The sequence below is a fragment of the Lissotriton vulgaris genome, chromosome 2_1 (assembly GCF_964263255.1).
Source record: "Lissotriton vulgaris chromosome 2_1, aLisVul1.2, whole genome shotgun sequence".
NCBI lineage: Eukaryota > Metazoa > Chordata > Amphibia > Caudata > Salamandridae > Lissotriton > Lissotriton vulgaris.
The window spans coordinates 397,643,478-397,666,029 of NC_141687.1; the positions used below are offsets into that span (position 1 = coordinate 397,643,478).

Sequence of the window (22,552 nt, forward strand, 5' to 3'; positions counted from 1 at the left end):
CACACAAGTCTTCGCCCAATTGACCTTAAGGCCCGACAGCCGGCCGAACTCAGACAACAGATCCATCGCTCCAACCAATGCCCCCGAGGTGTCAGCTAGGTACAGGAGCAAATCATCCGCGTATAGCGATATATAATGCCACTGCCCGCCACTAACTATCCCCGCGTATCGGTCACCTGACCTCGCATGGACCGCCAAGGGTTCCATCGCCAGGGCAAGCAATAGGGGGGAGAGAGAACATCCCTGTCGTGTTCCCCTGCCCACCGGGTACGCCGCAGACACCAGGCCGCCCAATCGTACTCTCGCCGTCGCCGAGGTATATAAGACCCTCGTCCACCTCCGAAACCCCTCGCCCATGCCAAACCTCTCTAGCACTCCATCCAGGAAAGGCCATTCCAAGCTATCAAAGGCCTTCTCGATGTCCACAGACAGAACCGCCGGTGCTCCCTCCCTGTCCAAGATGGCGTCCATTATTCCCACCAGGCGGCGGATATTCAGCGCCGTGCTCCTCGTGGGTATAAACCCGGCCTGGTCCCCGTGTACCAGGCCCGTCATATGCGGGGCCAGCCTGGTGGCCAGGATTCGGCTCAGGATCTTATAATCCACCGTCAGCATGGACAGCGGGCGATAAGACCTCACATCCGCGGCATCCCGGCTAGGCTTGAGGAGCGGTACAATCAAGGCCTCCCGCATGGACCCAGGCAATGCCCCCGTCTCGAAGGCTTCCGTATACACCACCAGCAGCCTGGGCGCCAAGCTGTCCACATATTGTTGATAGAATTCAATTGGCAGTCCGTCCACCCCGGGCGTCTTGTTGCGGGCCATATGTTTGATGGCCACCCGTATTTCCGTGAGCGTGATCGGGCTACCCAGCTCCCTCACGTCTTCCTCGTCCAGGACCGGGAGCTGCCTCTCCCCCAGGTATTCCGCGATGTCCTGAACCCCCACTCCCAGCTGACTCCGGTATAGTTCCTCATAATACCCCCTAAATCGTTCCAATACCGCAGCCTGGGAGTACACCATCTCTCCCTGCGCATTATTAATGCTGAGAATCGGGCAGCCCCTAAGTTCCGGGTTAGCTAGTCTGGCCAAGAGGGTACCCACCTTGTCCCTTTCTGCGTGTGCCCTGATGATGTACTGCCTATAGTCATAGCACCTCAAACGTTCCGTCTCGGTGGCAACCACTTCCTTCGCCTCCAACAACTGGGCCTGTAGACCTGGCCTAGCCGGCCTGCGGTGCTCCAAGTCCCTCAAAGTTTCTTCCGCTTTCATTAGGTCATTCAGCACAGTCGTACGAGCATTCGAGAACCTACCCAAACACACCCCTCTCACCACCACTTTCATTGCATCCCATTCAGTAGACCTACTCGCAGCCGTGCCCTCATTCACTCCGAAATAACTATCAATGCCTTGCCGAACCGCATCGCTGAACACAGAATCCTCTAGCGTCTCCGGCCGAAGCCGCCATGTTGGTATCACTGAGCGCTCTCTCTGCCACTGAATGTGCACCAATAGGGGGTTATGATCGGATATAGTCCTAGCCAGGTACTCCGCATGGGTAATCAATGGGGCTAGGGATCCCCCACAAAGCACCGAATCGATCCTGACATGTAGGTCATGGAGAGCGGAATAAAAGGAATAATCCCTGGCTCCCCTGTGCCGCTCCCTCCAGACATCCAGCAACCCCCATCGTTCCTGCCAGTCCTTCCTGTGCGCGGCCAGCCTGCGCACCGGAGAGTCTACTAGGGGGGGATGGGACCTATCCAGAGCAACATCCGTAATCGAGTTGAAGTCCCCCCCTAACACTATCGGACCCGCCAGGAAAGAGGCCAAGGACCCCGAGAGACTATCAAAGTATCGGCCTTGGTCAGTGTTCGGTGCATAGACACAGCAGAAAACCACATCCCGTCCATATAACCTCCCCTCCACCGCCACAAACCTGCCATCCGGATCTACTACTTGATTCAGCACTTGAAAGGGTATCCCCGCCCTCACCCAGATCAACACCCCCCTGGCATACGCTGAGTAAGTGGTGCCAAACACCTGGCCCCGCCATCTTTTCTGCAAGGCAGCGCACTCTTTTTTAGTGAGATGAGTCTCCTGGAGCATAGCAATCTGAACCCCCCTGCGTACCAGATATGCATGTACTTTGTGACGTTTCACCATGGTCCGCAGCCCCCGGACATTCCACGTTAGGCATTTCAAGTTAGGTAATGTCCCCATTCCAACTTCGTACAGTCCGAATCAAATAACAAAGGTCCATGGCCCCCCCATTGCAGTTGCCCCCTCCCGAACATTCCCAAAACTGAAACACTTCCCAAACCCCACTCCCCAGGACAGAGCACACGAACCCAATGGCCGCCCCCATCCAAACCTTGAACCAACTTCTCACACTCTTACCCTGTGGTCTCCACCACAGTCGACCTTAAGGGCCCAAGGGGGGTGAGTCGCCGCCGACCCCAGCTAGCGGAGCCCGCACCCCGCACCTTCATCCCCTCCAAAGCACACAGCTCCCCCTCCCGGCAACCCGCCCTCCATCAACAGGATATCACCCTACCATGAAGTCCCGATCTAGTCCCAGTTCTATCTCAGCCGCAGAAAATACCATCCGATGTCTGTGGGGTTACTATCGGCCCCTTCGAGCTTTCCGCCTCTGAAAGTTCCTCTCCTGTTCTGCTGCCTTCCCCTCCCGAGTCCGTTTCTGCCCGTTCATTGTTCTGTTGCGACCCTGTAATGGCCGCCGTCGCTGCGAGCGCATCCCTCTTCTCCGCCGCCATTTGAGCCTCCCGTTTCTCCCGCTGGCGCCTGTTGCGGGATCTGATGCGTTGTGACTGCCTCACCCGGGGCTGCTTGGGTTGGTCTCGCCTACTTTGGTGTGATCTGTCCGTCCCCGCTCTATATGACTCGAGCCATTGCCAAACTTCGTCCGGAGTCTGGAAAAAGTGCGTAGTGCCGTCCATAATGATCCGCAGCTTGGCTGGGTAAAGCAAGGAGTACTGGATGCCTTCCTCCCTGAGCTCCTTCTTCACAGCGAGGAACGATGCCCTGTTCTTCTGGACCGCTTGAGTGTAATCCGGGAAGATCGTTACCTTACTGTTCTCCACCTCATACGGGCTCGACATCCTGGCCCGCTGGATGAGAAGATCCCGGTCCTTGTAGTGGAGGAGCCGCACCACCATCGGTCGGGGGGGGCGGCCAAGCCCCGGCGGGCGAGCAGGCACCCGGTGAGCTCGCTCCAGAGTGAAAAAAGGAGTAAGCCCCTCCGGTGCCACCACAGTGCGGAACCAGTTCTCCATGTACGCCACCGCATCCTCCCCCTCAATCCGTTCCGGCAGGCCTACGACCCGCACGTTGTTCCGTCTATTGCGGCCTTCGGCATCCTCCGCCCTCCGCTCCAGTGAGTCCAGTCGGGCCAAAATGTCCGTGATCCTGTGCTCCGCGGTCACCACCGATGGCTTCAGGTCCAGCAACAGCTGGTCATGGTCCTTGACCCTGTCTGCCAGCTTCGCGTGATCCGCGCGTAGCAGCCCCAGGCCCGTGGCCACTTGGGCAATGTCATTGTGCAATGCTTCCTTAGTGGAGGTGATCGCATCAAGGATGGCATCCAAACGCCGGTTCAGCCGCTGCTCCTGATCAAGCTCCGGGGAGGGATTCTCACTCAGCCGAGTTGATGTCGCCGAGTCCCCCTCGCGACTCCCGGGCATCGGCCCTCCGATCGCCGCCATGCCAGGGTGCTGCGTCACAAGTCCAGTCGCCCGTTTTGCGATTACGCCCGTGGTTCCGTGCCGGTTTCCGGGCACCGGGCAGCGCAATGTCCCCGCCGACGCTCTCAGGAACAATGGCCAGGTGGACGGGCTCCGTTCCGTCACCCCCCTCCGGCCTGAGGGGGGAAGGATGAGTCTCAGGGCGGTGGCCAACGAGGGTCCCCGAGCTCCTGGGTGAATCAGGTCAGCGTCCCCTGGTCTCAGGACACAGCACCGCCAATACTAGTGCCTCGGGCAGCCGAGTGCAGGATCTCTTGCCACCCGGCGACAACTTGGCTCAGGGCTGAAGTTCGGGACCGTCCGACCTCCTCGCCGCCATTTTCTTCTCACCCTCGGCAACACCTCGGCCGCCTCTTCTCTCGATCTTCTCGGGGCCAGCAGTCCCCCAGCGACTCTCCGATTGCGCCCAGCTGTCCCCTTACACTTCAGAGGGCAGGAACGTCGTCTTCGGGTCGCCTAGGGTCCCGAAAACAGGAGAATTAGCGGGATTCCGCGCGGAGCTGCGAGCTCACGCCGCCATCCCGATCGGCGTCCAAGCCACGCCCCTGTGATAATCCACAGTTGTCCTGTGCAGAGACTTTAAACGATGTTCGTCTTGTCCTAAATAGGGAAGAACAGTGATTACTATGATCTAGCCACCAAATGTTGGGTGGGTAATCAGGAGCCAGAAGAGGTTCTGCCATCACAAGCCCTGCATTTCCCCACCTCTAAATGTGTTGGGAAAGCCATATGTTTTGGTGACTGGGGGTTGTGCCACTGTTTGGAAGATGCCCCATGTCAGTCAAACTCAAAATGAGCAAAATGGGTATCTAACCATAATTTTCTTTACCATACACTTCTTCACCCATTCCTGTGCTAAGTGCTGCATCCAACAACATGATAACCACACCTCTGTGGTCATCACAAACAACATGAAAACACTTCCTTGATAATTCGAGAGACTCAGAAAGTCCACTACTTCTGAAAGTGAGTCGGTGCTGACTGAAGCATTTTGCCTAAAAGTAGTGTTTTTCTGTCCATTTCCTGTTGCAGCATTCCTCAAAACAAAAACATGAGAAGGTACAACCATCAGGAGAGGAAGCTCCCCATTGTTCGAATAATCTTGAGCATTCTCCTCAGTCTGAGTTGAAACTGCTTCAGGAAATTATTAATATGGCAGTTGAAGCTGCTTTCAAGGCAAAAGATGGTTCCCCTCGAACAGGACAGACTAGTCCAGCTGAACTTATACACTTCATACGAAGCGGCAGAGTAGACAGAGTCAGCAGAAGTAGTTACGCATCTGAGCATGAATTTAGCTCTGCCTGACTCCTCTGTGCAACCAGGTGTGGATGATGGTTTTGCAGAGTACAGGCACAAGTAACTTGATTCTACCCCAATCCATAAAGTCATCAGTTGGGTTCTTCCTGGTGGATGGGCAGACATGAAGTGACTCAATTTCATGGATAACTTGTATCAGTTTCTTGGAAACCTATATTTGTGATCTGGCTCATTCCAATCTGAGCGTATGTTTATGAGTTCCTAGTATTCTTTTCTAAAAGCAACAGCACTTGGGGTCCAAGCCCACTACGTTGGCCTGCCTTTGAGCCTAAGCTGCTTTAAAACTAGAGCAGATGTTTTACAAGCAACCTAATGCATTATGTCTGGCACTTTTGCCCCAGGAATGGGATGGTTAAAAAAAAAATTGGAGTAACCCGAGAGTGTTTGGTATTGATGGTGACACGTTCTTTGCCTCACTCACACTCGGCCACTCCATATTGAGATCGGCTGGATTTCAAGCACAACATTAAAAATCAATATTTTCACTATATTATACGCCAGCCAAGATTGCTCAATGGAGTGGCACAGAAGGAGTCCTCTGTCCCGGATGCCGTAGCACAGAGGCTGACATTGTCCATATGTTCTCTACTTGTCTGATCTTAGAGACCCTGAAGACAGCTATAGAACATTTCTTGACGCAGTCCCTGAGGATTAAAATAAAACTTACAACAGAATTAATGTTATTAGGGGTCACGAAAGAAGGAGTACCAGAGGCACAACCAGACTTTGTTTTTCTGGCAGTGGCAGTAGTAAGAATATGTATATCCTCTGCATGGTTGGAACGCGGTCCTCTTTTGTTTCAACAGTGTCTTTCACGGTTTTTAACTGTTTATAATCTCGAAAAGAGGATATATGAACGGAAAGGATGGACGGCTAAAAATTTAAGGAAACATATCTGGACCCCCATCCACAAATGGAAAATTGGCAGGGAGGCTAGTTATGCTACAGCTTAAATGATTTGGAATCTTTGGTGTCCTGAATATTGACAAATAATGTTATTTCACTGTCAGATATGAAATGCTGAACAATTGTTTGTATCCTCCCTTTCATAACCCATTTATTATGGATCGTATTTCCTCATGTATTTATGTATGCATTTATTTAACTGTATTTAACTGATGGTGGCAAAAATAAATAATCATTTTTTAAAAAGTAACCAGAGAGTTCACAAGTTTACAAAGAACATCAAGCCACTCAACTCTGCACCACTCTGCGCCACTGTTCTCTGCCGTTAAACTCTGCACAAATGCACTCTATGCAACAGCGTTCTACTATGCAACACTTAAATCTACGCCACTGCATTCTACGACGCTGCATTGCATGTCACTGAATTCTATGATGCTGCAATCTACGCTACTGCACTTTAAACCACTATATTCTGCAACACTCTGCGCCAAGCCCATTCTACTCTATGCCACTCCACTGTACACCACTGTATGTGTTTCCACTCTGTGCAGCTCCAATACACTACCATCTATGCCATTACACTCTACACCACTTAACTCTCCACCACTCTACTCCACTTTTTTCCATTACACTCTATGACACTTCATACCACTCTTCTTTATGCCACTAACTTTTTAGCCACACTGAACAGCAGCCATGCTGGTGTACAACAAAGCCAATAGCCCTTGCATAGGCGAGACCTATTGGCTTTGCCAATGCTTGTTTAATCATGACTCCATTATTTAATTTGCTTGATTTGTAACCTTCCAAATTACCTTTGTATTGTATTATTTTTTTGTTTTTAGAAGGATTTATATCATGCAGGCTGGCAGCCATACCTCCACTTCCTCAGGGAAGAGGGCGACAGGACTGATCGACAGATGCACCCCGGATACTCTGCCAAACGATACATGTCCTGTCTGTCCCAAACCTGGGATCCATCTACAGTGTACCGTCTTCAGTCTGCAGGTGAGTCCAACCACCTGATGGACCACTATGGGGAAGGAAAGGCTGGTGGGAATGAACGGGACAACCCCTAGACCACTGCACGCTCTCTTGCAACGGTTTGAAATTCGGCATTCCTTCAGAACCATGGGCGATATGTACGAACACATTTTCCCATAGACACAAATCGCCAAAACCCTGTGATACATCTGGCCCCATATCTCAAAGAGTTTGTTAGGTACCTTATTGATCCTATGACAATTTAATACAAAGATGTAGTACTTCAAAATATCGAGTGCAGGAATACCGAACTAAACCAAAATACCAAAATGCCGACTGCCACAATACATTCAAGGTAATCACATATAGGGAAGTATAGGTTTACTATTCTAAACCCTCATGTACTTACCATAACTATATAGTGCAGGTCGATATTGTTGATTGCAGATATATGTGGAGGTTGATATTAAAAACTTGCTATGTTGGTATTGCACAGTATGAGGGGATACAGTATTTAACGTGCACAATATGCGTCTGACCTTCCAATGTACCCCATCACAGTATCTGTCCCGGCAGCTCTGTCATGAGTGATTTCTGTCAGTTGCGTTCTGAAAACAGCTCCTTTTTCAAAAGAGGTTCTATTTATTGTGTTTCTTAGGTTTTTTTAAATTACAGCTTTCCAGGGTTTCTCCCACCCTCTCAAATCAGGCACAAATAAAACAACCGAACCAATGACATTTTAAACCAGCATTTAACCACGAGGGAAACTTGAGAATACCTGAGTTACGAGGCTTCCCTTCTTGATCCTCACTTTCGGTTCACTTTCCTGGTCCACTGCGGGTCCTAATCCCGATTGTGTGGAGGGAAGCTTCTTCCAGTTGGTGGTCTAGTCTTTGCCTGTGATTGACACATAGGCATGCAGAGCGGAGTGCGCAGCGGATGCGTGCAGTGGGCGCGCCAAAGGCAAGCCCGTCTGCGGCAGACCGTACCCCTGGCCCGGATCCCCTGCCCTTTTCTCCTCCGCTCCCCTCCAATACTCACGAGACACACTTCTATTCAGGAAAACCTTAACTTCACTGTGTAAACATTCCATTGCCTTGGAGGAAAATCAACAGAAATGCTCGCACTGCCCATATAAGCTATCTCCAAGGTTGGAAAGCCAATCGATGGAGGGGGAATCAGCTGGACATGGCTCTGCTCAATTGTAGATCTATGCCAAAGCATGCCACAGAAATCTTCATCCTATTACAAGATACCGCACCTGATGTGTTATTCCTAACGGAAACTTGGTTGGTATCTAGCTCTGACCCAGATGTGGTTCAAGCGCTTCCCCTGGGATATCTGATTCAGCGGGTCGACAGAATAAGTAACATAGGGGGAGGGAATCGCCATTATTTATAAAGACCATCTAGTATGCCGCATTCTGAGTAGCCCCCTCTCAGACTGAAAAAGTGCCAATTTTTCCATTGCGCTCACTCCCCTATTCACATTTGCTGGTATTCTCCTCTATTGCCCCCCCCCCAGGAGCCCTGGGAGAATTCTGTAACTCACTGCTGGAAGTTGTGATAAACTTAGCCAGCACCTCATCTAACTTCAATCTCTTGAGAGATTTCAACTTGCATTTTGATAACCCCCAGGATATAACAGCCAATGATCTTTCCCATGACCTGGCTGCATATGAGATGCTTTTTAAGGTCCACCAAGCAACCCATATTAAGGGCATCTCCTGGACCCAATTTTTTCAAATATTGCAGAACTAACAGGAAAGAAGCCTGTTCCCCTCCCCTGGTCGGATCACTTTTTAATTCCATTTGCATGGAAATCATCGTCTCCACGCCTGACTGTGCTAACCTCCCGCACTCAAGCCCGCCAATGGCTTAAATTAAGGATAGAGGAATGGACCCAGGACCTGAAATCCACCATACCTCCCCTTTACTCTGATCCCTTAACAGCTAGTGGCGAGTTCCACTCATGGATCGAGAAGTCACTAGACACAGAATTACCCTGGAGATCCACAATACAAAAAGCTGGCTCAAAAAACACACCCTGGTTTACACCCGAACTCCGCAAACTAAAACAGGGGTGCAAACAAATAGAAAGAATATGGAGGAAAGATTTTTCAACGGAAAAAAATCTGACTATAGGGAATCTATCATTTCCTATAAAGCCGCATTTAAAACTGCACAGACAACTTACTACGAAAAGAAAATGTCATCCTCCTCCAACGCACTCAAAGAAATATTCAGGATCGTAAAAAAACGTATGAAAGTCCCAGATCCCCCTGTAGCCCCCGACTCTTCGGGCCTCCGTTACGAGGAGTTAGCGGAATTTTTTTCCACCAAAATTCAGCTCATATTGAATCTCCTTCCACCGGATAATAACGAACACCCTTCTGCACAGCCGGGAACAGAACCCCAGAATAATGCCCCCAAGTTTGATTCCCCAGGGCTCCTCCCTGAGCCCCACACTCTTTAACGTGTTTATGTCCACATTGGCTGAGATAGTTGCATCTTTTGGAATTCAACTTATCAGCTATGCGGACGATACTCAGCTTGTTGTGGCACTGAACCAAGCAGAGCAGGCTCCCACAAACCTGAGCTCCTGTCTTAAAGAAGTCGCCAATTGGATGAGTTTGTCCCATCTTAAACTCAATGGAGACAAGATGGAGCTCATGTTGCTGGGTAATCAAGCAACCTTCAACCCACATACCCTATGGCCGTCGTGTATGGGACACGCCCCAATTCCTAAAAAGGAAATAAAGAGTCTGGGCTTCTGAATTGACCATGAGCTCACCTTTAGAGTTGCGATTTACTTCGGCCTGTTGAGGTCAACACGCAAAATACGGCCCCTTCTACCTGAGTGCTCAAAAAAAATCCTAATCCAAGTGCTTATTCTATCACAGTTGGATTATGGAAATGCCCTTTATTTAGGAGCCCCCACCTCAGTCATCCACAAACTTCAGGTAGTCCAGAACTCAGCAGCAAGACTCCTTACCGGCACAAACAACCGTTCCTCAGCCAAGCCAGCCCTAAAAACACTCCACTGGCTCCCGATTCAAGAGTGAATTCATTTTAAAGCTCTCAGCATCACACGCAAAAATCTACAGGGCAAAGGCCCTCCTATTCTTACCAATGTTATCAAAGCTTACAAAGCAACCAGGAGTCTCCGCTCTAATCAATTACATCTGGCCGTGGTCCCCAGAGTCAGGAAGTCCCGCACTGGAGGGTGCCTTTTCTCCTACTACGCATATAGGCTCTGGAACTCCCTGCCTCTTTCCGTCTGGCAGGAAACCAACCACCTTTCATTCCGCAAACAACTGAAGACATGGCTATTTCCATAAAACTCCACCCGATCTTCACTGCACGCTCCGCAGTGCCGGGATGCCTCCGTGTACCCATGCACTATACAAGAACATATTCTATTCTATTCTATTCTATTCTATTTGCAATGCAGTAGGAGAAAGTTAGAGCTATTGGTGTTGTAAATTATATTGTTTTTTTACTACAGGAGTTTAGAGGACTAAGAATGAGGAATTACCACTGGGAAGAGAGACAGCTGCGGTACTGCCTAGTAGAATGGGGAATTACTACCAGGACCAGAGAAGCAGCTAGCAGCAGCATTGTCTGGAAGACTAAAAATTAGGAATTACCAGTGGGAACAGAGACACACCTGCATCACTACCTAGAGGACTAAGAATGGGGAATTACCATTGTGACCAGAGACACAGTTGTAGCACTGCCTAGAGGACTTAGAATGAGGAATTACTGACAGGACCAGATAAGCAGCTGCAGCACTGTCCAGACGATTGAAAATGAGGAATTACCACTGTGACCAGAGACAAAGCTGCAGTACTACCCAGAGAACTTCGAAAGAGGAATTACTGATGGGACCAGAGAAGCAGCACTACCTAGCGGCCTAAGAATGAAGAATTACCACTGCGACTAGAGACAAAGCTGCAGCACTGCCTAGAGGACCAAGAATGAGGAAGTACCACTGGGATTAATAGTGATAAAGTTTATAGTGTTCACTAATCACTAAGTAGCCTTATACCCAAACATACTAACACACTGAAAGACTCAAGCAGCAGAACAATTATACCGCTGAAATTATGGCGTTTTAGGGAACAGTGTGCAAGAGTACATCAGCAGCACCTGCACAATGAATCCGGGTCACATTTTGTTGCTAGTGCAAGAGATAAAGAAGCAAAGTAGTATCAACAAAATAGAGAACCAGCCATTGCAAGTAGTGTATAAATCCCAACAAATTTAGAAAAATGCAATATGCTATGTATTAAGTATTTCTTGGAGAAGCTCATTTACTCCATAACACACTTGCTCATCGGTTTTATGTGGACCACCAAACCACTTATCCCTGATACTGTGGAATCACATGGTCCATACATCAGGACAAACAAGTGTGTAAGTTTTATATACTGAAAATGTGGAGGAAAGGCTCCATGTCGTCTCTATCGATAGGATTATTTTTTTAAAGTAAAAAAAAACTAAACTAAACAGATATGACCAAAGTGAGGACTAGTACATATGGCTGCAGAGTAAAGAGGATACTCCCGTTTGGAAAGGGGTACCACACTTGCTGGTCCAGGTATCCTTTCATCCTAGGCTCCTATAGTTGACTTTTTTTGGGTATGAAGAAAGTGCCTCCTCTTCCCCACAGGGAAAAGAGTGGAGGTGGGAGATAGGCTTGAATGGAACGAGGGAAACCTGCATAGAGAATGAGCCCCGCTCACAGAAATGCACAGAGAAGGGGGTGGGAGATGCTTGCAGCCTTTTATGAGATGGAGCTGAGTGCAATTAGCGGCATCCATCACAGAGAGGAGGAGGGGGGATGGGAGGTGGTAATGGGATGTGCCAATTTGGCAGCACAAACAAAAACATCTGCTTGCTGCCAAAGGCAAGAGACACTTTTCCAGACAGGGGGAGGGAGACAAGTACGGGGAAGGGAAGTTATAACTTATAAAACAGCCCCCCACTTCAAAAATTGTATAATAAACCATTGTGAACAAGCACGGATAAATACATCCCAGGTGGTGGGTGTCCAAGTGTCACTAAAACTAGGGAAATATATATGGGGGTGGGGCCAACGTGATACTCTGAGAGACAGACCAGAAAGTTACATAGTGCCTTCAATTAGATCTGGCAGCTGTTTAATTGGGTAACAACAAAATATTGAATTGAATGGTAGAGCAATCGCTGAACCCTGTCATATTGTTCCTGGACACAGTAATGTGAAAGAAATGGGGCACGTTAATGTTACCCTCTCAACAGAAACCTTGCCACCCAGATCCTTTTCTGGAAGGTTGGGGGAACATTTAGGGCCATTTAAAAAATTTCGGGCGGACCGTTCTCCGGTCGGCAGTCCTGATCGCAGTATTACAATGCGGCCGCACATTGTGCGGTTGCATACTTCCATTTCCCTATGGGAGCAGGGGCGGCCTTAGGCATGTGCAAGCTGTGCACCTGCACAGGGCCACCAAACCCCAGGGGCCACCACGCCAGACCTGAGGCACTTATAAATGGTGCGTGGGCCCCGGCTGGGGCCCCTGGGGCTCTTAAGAAATGGTGCGGGACCCTGGCCAGGGCCCCTGAGGCTCTTAAGACATGGTGCGGGCCCCGGACGGGGCCCCTGAGGCTCTTAAGAAATGGTGCAGGGTCCCTGGCCGGGGCCCTGAGGCTCTTGAGAAATGGTGCGGGGCCCCGGCCGGGGCCTCTACCTACGCTCCCTGCCCAGGGCCACCATGAGCCTAGAGCCGGCCCTGATGGGAGCTTGTGCTTCTGTCATAAACCGGCCTTAGCACAAGCTCCCATAAGAAATGGGAGAATCTGTTAATCCCTGCACCACGTGGCAGGGATTAAAAGGGGGGCCCACTTGGCCCCCAACCGGAGACTGCAGGGAGAAAGGAGGCCCTGCTAGTGGCACCCAAAGTCGCTTTCTGACAGGCTTTACATGTCAGAAAGTCCGACATGGAAAGCCTGTCGGAAACCGACATCGTAAGCCCGACGGCGGAAACGTCGACAATAGGGAGCGTGTTGGAAACCAGCTGCAATGACCGGCCGGTTTCACTTTCGACCGCCTGCATTGTAGGAAGAGAAACCGTTGATGTGACTCAGAAAGCCTCTGACCTGCAGTCAGAGTCACATCGTAATGAGGCCCTTTACGCGCAGTCTTCATGCTCTTGACATGCACCAAACCACGACGCCACCTCTGATTTTGTCTGCCGAGCGCCCTAATTTTATAGAACTGCACCGACCCCCTGTGTAGCCCCACTACATCCTCGTAAACTGCATTGGAACCCCTCTGATGTTCACTTGGCCCCAATGTGCACAAAACTGTTGGACGAATCCCTCCCATTTCCTTCATAAAGCGCCCTTCTGACATTTATATGCGCTAGCACCCTGTGTGCATTCTCAGCTACTTTTCAAGCTTCTCAGCTGCTTTCTTTACATTATGAATGCATGCTCCGCTCATGCTACCGTAACCCTGATTCTTCCATACCCCATCCTGTATGCCCGTGGATGCTTCGCACTCCATCCACGCCTCCAATTTAAAACCCAACATCTCTTGCAAACGCCCCTGCTGTGCTTGATTTGCAATGCACTCTGGTCCTTTCTTGATATCTGAGCCATGGGTGGACCCCTCGAATGCTCTCCCCAGGCTGCCATATTTCAAGCTAAAGCGCCGCATGCACGCTGCAACAAAAAGATAATAATATAAATTAATAACTCCATTAGATACCTTGCTGCAACAAAAGAAATCATTTCAAATAGTAAAAGATAAAACGAGGTGCTCGTGAAAAGGGTGCTGGGGTGAGAGTTAAATAAAGTTTTAAGTTATTTATTTAAAAAATGGTGGTGGGTGAGCCGTGCAGAACTAAAGAAAAACGCTGCCGCCATCCTTCAAGATAAAAATGAAACAAAATACATTAAAGATAGCATTTGGGTCACGGCAATGCGGTCTGGAACTGGTAGCTGCTGCCGGCAACACCAGCTTATTGAGAAAAATAGTGCTCTGAGATCGTAAATGAAACAAACAGATTATTAGCACATGTAAGAGGGGTAGTCCTTGTGGGCGGTCACAGGAGTAGAGAAGGAGGGACAAGTAGACAAACTAATCAAAGGAAAACAAAAGCATTTACACAAAACAGTCTCAAGAGCCAATTGAAAACAAGAGTGGGAAATGGACAGAGCTTAATGACCATATCCTGAAAACAGCATGTCTCGAAGAGACAGAGCAAGTGCTGCCTAGGCGAGTCCTAAAAATCAGCATTAGTATTTCTAAATAACATTTGCTGTATATGCACAGAGGTAAAAGGGACATACTATTAAAAATCTTACTTTATTATCCTGAAAGCCAAGCCGGGATGGGCCAAATGGGGATGACATCTATGGTATCTTGCTGGCACAGCACCGCCCCTTACCCATCTGCAGCGGTTGAACGGGCATTCAAAGTGTACAGCAGTCAACCTACACAGCCCTCCTTCCTTGCAGGGAAGCACACACTGCCCAGAACCACTGGTAATGCAACAGGAGCCGGGTGGAGGGGCAGAGGCAGGGACAGAGCAGAAGCCAAGACAGGACACAGGGTCTAGTTAGAGCACCAGCACCTCCGTTCTCTGCCAGTAAAGGGAGCCGTGCACCAGGTTTAGCTAATGAGTTTAGGGCTTGCAAGGTCACATGATTGAGAGGATGTGGCGCAGTGGAATGAGCTGCTGACTTGGGATCTGAGTTTGAGTCTCGGCGTCAGCTCAAAGATAAGCGATTCTGAGCAAATCACTTAGGGGCAGATGTATTATCCTTTTTTTTGTCGCAAATGCTGCGATTCGCAAAAAAGCAGCGTTTGCGACAAAAAAATCGGCAAATGCGATGTATGAAGAAAATCGCATCGCAAAATTAAGGAATTGCAAAATTTGTGATTCCTTAATTTTGTGCAAGCATTTAAGGAATTGCAAAAAGCGATTCCTTAAATGCTATGTAAGAAGCAATCAAGTTTGCGATTTCACACTAAGAAATCGCAAATTACCACTAACTTGTAGTTGATGGTAGTTTGCGATTTCTTTTACAAATGCACTTTTTGGCATTTGTAAAGGTGCCATGTGGAGCTCATACATGCCCTTAGGGCATGTGTATGCCACATATGCGCACACATGTAAATTTCAGGGGTGCTGCAGGGTGTCCTTAAGACACCCTTGCACCCTTGAAATTATTCTCAATTTGCCATAAGCAAATTGCGAATCGCAAATTGAAAATTACTTCCCATTCCTTCCTATAGGCCTTCTGGCCCATAGAAATGAATGGGAAAATATTCCTTAATTGCGATTCGCAATTTGCGATTCGCAATTAAGGAATATTAAGAAATCGCTAAAAAATTGCGTTTTTCTACATACATCCCATTTTGCAATTCTCAAATAGCGATTCTCAAAAAATCGCGATTTGAGAATCGCAAACATGGATGTTGATACATCTGCCCCTTAATCTCCCCATGCCCATGGCAGCGTCTGGATTTTCTCATTGGCAGTGCTTAATCTGTAAAAAAAGAAGTACAGGTGCTGAAAATGTTGCCAAGGAGGCCACCGCTCACGTCTTCCTCTGGTGAGCCCCACTTTCAACACTCTCACTGCCTCAGTCTCTATCTTCTAACCTTGATCTGTTGTCTGTCCCCAAAGTCTTTGCGCTAAGAGTCTATCCTCTCACCTCTCTTATTGTTTTCTATCATCTTTGTCACACCCTGTATTTCTAATTTGCCCTCTATTCATTTTAGCCCTGCTCTTTTTTCTCTTCACTTTTATCCATGCTCTGCTCTCTCTCCCCTCGATCTTGGCTCTTTACTATCACTCTTTAGCAGTAATTAGCTGTGTCTCCATTTTATCATTTGTCTGCTTTTTTTCCTCATTCCTGTCCTCCACATCCTTTCATTCTATCATCTCTCTTCTCAATGCTCTCTTCTTCACATCATGGCTGCTTTCTCTTTGTATCTGATTTGCTCTCCTCCTTTTCTTCTACTTTGCTCCGTTTTATCTCTCTCCTCTATTGTTGCTTCTTCTCCTCTTTACTCTTGCTGTCTCTCATCTCTAACACTGCTGCTGCCTGTGACCCCTGTCGTCAGCCTTTACATGTCCCTGCTGTTTTGAACTCTGCGTTTTCCTGTTGTCATTCCTAAAAAAGCAGAAGATGATGTGTTTTACTTACTTACCTACACCGAGTGCAAAAACAAAGTGTACACGAAATGAAAATGCTTTTTTGCATATTTTATTAAGTGTGGTATGACTGGGTTTATTGCGAGACAGGCGACTGCTTCAGCATCAGCATCCACTGCTCAGCTTGCTGTGACCCTGCCTTCTACAGCACAGGCATTGTCCCCAACAGTAATGCTGCCAATGCCGGTAAGTATGGCTGTGGTGCCTACTGGACTCACTCACCCTCAGCATTACCATGCTGGGGTGCAGCGCATAGATTGTACAGGTGACGCCATGGCGCACAAAAGTTGCGTTGGGCCACAGCCGCATTGAGCACATTGAGGATAGCAGCAACGCAGGGCTGCAGGATATGCTACTCTGGCTATGCAACAAGTGGAAAAGTCCACACTTACTTTCATTTATTCTTCCACAAGAGCCCTCACTCCCAAGTTCCAAATGCGCTCCAGCAGCTTCCTTGTCTCAACTCTGTCATGAGCCAGCCCCCAGCTAAAATTATCCAATGGGAGGTTTAGGCTCAGGCAGTGGCGGGATGCAGCAGACTAGGGGAATAGAATACAAGCCATAGTTTATCAATGACTTTATGGATTTGTGATCAGCGTGATGACATCATCACTAACGTGGTGATACACAATCATGCCTGCCTGGCCAGGTGTATGCCGGCCTGCCTATGAACATTTACCAGCCAGTCACCATGCAATGTATGTTATTCTTTTTATTTTGAATGGAACAATTAATATTGAAACCACCGCCTGCAGGTTCAGAAATTGTAGCCCCGGCCCTGTGAAAGAAGTGCAGTTGCTGAGCACCTGAAAGCACCTGCTCAAATTAAGCACTGCTCATGGGTGATAAGCTGTGCTAAATAAATCTACTCATTTAATTTACATTGCAGAGAAAAGTTCCTAGCGGCTTAACATCCCAATTTGTATTCATGCTCCACCAACACCTTGTGACACAAGAATGCCCTCTGACCCAATCATCTACAAACGTATATTTAAATCCAGCATGTGGCCTAGAGGCCAGAGCTGCCGACTTTGGAGCTGGGGAACCTGGTTCGAGTCTCGGCGTAGGCTCAACATCCTGTGATTCTGGGCAAATCATTTAATCTCCCCGTGGCTACCAAAAACAAGTGTGTCTCTGTGTAACGTAACTTCTGCTCATGTGAAACGCTCCAATACCTTCGGGTCGAGTTTGCGCTATATAAAACTGCAAAAATAAAATCACCAAATGAAATCAGCCAGTTGTCACAACAGCTCCCCACGATCGAAAACAGCGGGTCTCAAGCTATGCTCCACCGAGGGGAATCCTTACTGCTATAGAAACCTCATGCCCCTGTCGCTTCGTGCCAGTGGCTCAGCCTGTCCAACTCCACTCCCAATGAGTCAAGCCATGCTCTTTGGCTCCCATTGCAACGCTGTGCTCCATTAGCTGTACATAAATACATATATATGAGTTCTGCCATTTGTATTCAGGGGCCATCACTGTGTTGCTGTTATCCCGCATCCAGCTGAGCACACACTGGCATCTGAGAGGGTGATAAGCAGAAATTCATCTCCCTGCCAACTGTTCACATGGCATCTCAGAATGGAAGGGATGCCACTGATAGGAATGTGTGGGTGTTCCCCTTGTCCGAGGGCATCACACCTTGGTTAATCATGGCACAGGCAGCAAACGGCTCCAGTGTTTAATCATGTCTGGAACAACCTGTCTGACACCGGGTTATGCATTTTTACTATTATGCACAATGTGTAACACTGTAGTAATAGAGAACAGTGTCCACCCATGGAGGTCCTTACATTTTCTGTATCTTTTGGTGGCGGCTAGTGATCTATTACAGGTGTAATACCAGCCCTGACATGCAGCCAGCCTGACTCACTTTAGAACATTTCTTTTTGTTTTTAATTGGGCTAAAAGTGCATTTTACCATATAATGTTCACATACATTTGCAAAAGAGGAGTAGGCTCTGAGTAGGTACTAAGGAAGAGTGCTCTACTTTCATGTTGTTTCAAGAGTGACTGGTCTTCCCCAGGAATGGCACAGGTTCTCCAGGCTCTCTAGAATTTTAAGAAACAAGGAGCAAAGTTGTTCGTTTTTCAGCATAAGTTCCCCTACAAATGTTTAAAAAGCTATTCATAGACAGTTCCGAAAATGTATTTTTACATGTCCTACTAGTTTTCATAATATCTATCTGCAATTCTACTTCATTTTACTTACAAGTAGATTCTCCATTATATGTTATGGCAACGAATCTATATGGATGGGCAGTGTTGAAAAATAAAATGAGGCCAGTCCCACAATGTTAGGCGATGCAGTGGAGCTGGACACATTTTAGAGGCTCATATGGCAGTGCTGCAGAGACCCTAAAGGTTTGGACGACAGACGGGTTATACCAATCTTATAGACGAGGCTTTCAAACAGTGCTGGTGGGTTTTGTTCGTAAATATATACGACCTTTCCAAGAACACCTTTCACAGGGAAGAGGATATCCGAAAGGCAATCCTGGGGCACACCCGCTGCATCAGGACCACTGGCTACTGAGACACTGCACTGGACGTCGGAGGATGTATGGCTGAGTGCATGGACTGGGCAATGCCAAACCTAACACGTTTGACACCCGTAGCAAGATGGGTGGACTTCAATTGCGTCTAGGCACTTCGAGGCTGAACAGACTGTACCAGGTCTTTTTGTATTCTCAATCCTATTTATAAACACCCTGGTTTGGCACATAATGGAACCGATGCACAGGAAAGTGAGATGATGTGTCCAAGATCACCCTAAATAGCAATAGGAATGCAGGGGTTAGTACCTAGTGTTCCAAGTAATACAGCTGTTCGGGTAGCCTTTGGACTACAGCCTGTTAGTTCATCAATAGATGAAGATATACCATTCCTCATCTAGTCAGCCATTGCCAAGATTCTGTGTCCCTAACAGCCCAGTCTATATAGCACCTTGAAGCCTATGTGCCTTACTGGAGCCCTGTAATATCAACGTCTGTACTGACCATGCATTTTGTTCAAGTGAATGCATTTCTTACCTACTCTGTTGCGTTCCTTTGTATTTTTTTCATTGTGCAAAGGGGTAAATCTTGATAAATGGAAGTATGCAGCTTTCCCGGCTGGTGGTGGATACTTATTGACATGAGAAGTGCACAAACTCTCCCCCCCCACCCCCTAGAAAAGTTCCGCTTGTGAAGGAGCTCTGTCTTAAGTAGACCTGCCTTCAAACCCGTGCGCCCAGATGTTCTGACTCCCTATGAAACTCGAAATTGGGCAAGGACGTCTTTGCTGTGATTTGAAACAGGATCCATCTGTTACATGTGGTTGATTTGTAGAATTAGGGAAATTTCAGCCCAGCGGTTACAGGTATTGTATCGCAATTGTCGTGATGAATGCTAAAACTCTATTTACTTGGCCTAGTACCAACTAAATGGAGAAGGGTCCCCAGTGGCTAATTTGTAAAAAAAAAAAAAAGTAAGTACATGTGCCCTTTGCAGGGGGCCACTGCAGGTCTCATCCCCAATTGTCCCTACCAGCCATGCCATTGACAGTACCATCACGACAAATAAGCATTGCACAAGTAAGACAATTCAGGCTATTCCAGTGGCCCAAAGCTATAAGAAAGGCGTGGTTGGCAAGAAATATTAATTTTTAACATAGATTTAATTATTAGACAATGTTTTTGTGCCCATCGTAAAACAGTCATTATATGGTCAGTCATTAGTGCTAGTGTTGGGAATTTAGCTCTGGTGCTGAGCACCGGAAACTACTCTGTCAAGCGTAGAACTGGCTCCCGCAAAATGTATATTCCATAGAAACAGTGCTGGAAGAAGGAGAAATTGCAATAAGCTTCGAAGCCTTGTGCAGGGCCAGTGATATGTCAGTTCGCTCAACAGAATGGCAGCACTCTTTGTATAGCAGGAACACAGGGATAGAAGAGCACAACATTTTTATAAACTTGCTGATCAACCAGCTATCGGTTACGACTGAATCAATGAATCCCTAGGCGACAAATAAAGCTGAGTTAAGCATTCTACAACAACATATTGACTATGGTATATGGCAATTCATGTTGTCTCTTGATAGAATGCAACCATCTAGATGCTGCCAATGTTATTTTTTATCTTTACAAAGGGTATACCACTTGCTTTCCCTTATCTCTTGTTTTCATTCCAAGGCTCTTTGAAGAGGCCTGCAGGCAGCACATGATACCTAAAATATGTACAATAAATAAATAAACCTACGCTTGCTCACGCACAATAAATATGTAATCTAGGAATACACTAACTACTTGCTGAATTACATACTCTATCTAAAATACATTAGACCTACAATTATGATGCATGACAACTTGCATCAGTCACTCTCATGCGACCTGCAGCATGTCGGGTAATGTGTTTGCACTGTTGCAGTTAGACCCTGTATAGTTACACTCTATTTCTCATCATATACCAGACTGCTTCAAGTCTGAACAGACAAGCTGCATTCTTAAAAATCCCATGGCGGACCAAACTGATCTAAATAACTTTCGTCCTATCTCCAACATCCCAACTCTTTCAAAGCTCATTGAGAAATGTGTCCATATCCAGCTGACCAATCATATTGATCAATTCCAACTCTTAGATCAATACCAATCTGGCTTCTGTCTTCGCCACAGTTCCGAATCAGCCCTAACTCACATAGTTGATGATGCACTACAAATGCTTGGTCAAGATACATCATGCCTTATAATCCTCCTTGACCTTTCATCAGCATTCAGAACGGTGAAACATGACAACCTCTATGACTTACTGAACACAGGATGGAGCTTTCTAGTCCAGCCCTTCCTCCACAATAGATCTGAAAGAATAAAGATTAATCATTCGCTGTCCAACCCCATACCTGTCACATTAGGCATTCAGCAGGGTTCCATGCACTCACCCACTCTCTTTATCCTGTTCATGGAGCCATTGACTGAAATTCTGAAATCATCAAACATCAATTATGACTTATACCTGAAAATCTCCTCCTTTGAAGATACTAGGTTTCCTAACGCAACTCTATAAAAAAACTCAAATTGGTTGACTTGCAACCCCTTCAAAATACTCTCAAAACAGAATTCCTTTTAATTACACCCCCAAACAGTCGCTTAAAATTGCTGAATGGATGAAACATTTAACAGCCCTCAATTATATTTCACATGTTATTGATTCCAGAAAATCATTGTGGATAACACTGTACAAGAGATTGCACATGCAGGAGCACAGCAGCTCAGCCACCAGAGGAGCTAACTTCCAGAAATGAGCATCTTAAGGATAATTAATCCCTTCCTCCCCTTCGATGACTTCAAATCAGTTGTTCATGCCCTAGTAATCACCAGGTTGGACAATGGAAATGTAACCCTTTGTGGCCTTCCTAGATAAAAGTTGATCCCCCATTAGGGCCTCCCTTAATTCAGTTTCAAGACATTACTATATCTATGTGTAATAACCACATCACTCCAGATTTAAAATCACTAAACTGGTTCCCTTTAAAGGCAACAATTCAGTTTACAATTTCCTGCATGACTCACAAAGCCTTACATTCCAACACCCTTGCATTGTACATTGCAAAAAAACTGGAGCGATCTGGTGGCACTAAATCCTGAAGAAGCACCATGTCCCAACTCCTGAAACCGCAGAAAATTAAGAAGAAGAAAACTTACAATCTGGTCTTCTCTGGCACTGCCCCAAGAATCTGGAATGCACTACCTTCTAAAATCTGCGTTAACCCATCACCTGTGTCTTTCTAAAAACAAGTGAAAGGGCTATTGATGAACAAATGCATGCTCTAGCTCTAGGATCTCTATGCCCTGGCACCAATGAAGCACGCCGGCTGAACCTGCGATCTGTCGCCTGTTACTATGGCTTTTTCTGTTTCCCCCTTTTGGACTAGAGGTAGTTTCTCACCCCGCCTTGGTATTACTACTCCCTATATTGTTGTTGCGACTGTTATTTTCACTTTTTTTTGTCTGCTGTACCTGTTTCTCCCACCCTGAGCTTCTATAAGGTGCTCTGATATCCACTTGGGTCATGTTTGCGCCATATAAAACTCTAAATAAATATAAATAAATAAGACTGAAATCTACAAATATTTCAATATAGTATGCAGAATGTATATCCAAAGATATTAACAAGAGGGTGCCACGCTGAGTGGTAGCATGCACAAACATCAAATCTAGTATAGGTATGTATGTAAACATATCAAGAGTTAAACAGAAAATATAGATTCAGCTTGATAAATGCACCAGATTTAACAATCTGGAAATTAAGTGCAGAGATCAATTCATCAATCCACATGAAGCCCGGTATGGTAATACAGTTGGGCAGAAGGGTCCGGATTCGGGATCATAAAGAAA

General features: G+C 47.1%; 1 protein-coding gene across 1 annotated transcript in view; it reads left to right on the forward strand.

Moving 5' to 3' along the window:
- The window catches only part of KIAA2012 (KIAA2012 ortholog), a 598,843-nt gene that overhangs the window by 76,197 nt on the left and 500,094 nt on the right, over window positions 1-22,552 (forward strand). The window contains exon 3 of the mRNA XM_086954068.1: window positions 6,833-6,995. Coding sequence (XP_086810194.1) covers window positions 6,833-6,995 — 163 coding nt within the window. The remainder of the gene's footprint in view (window positions 1-6,832; window positions 6,996-22,552) is intronic.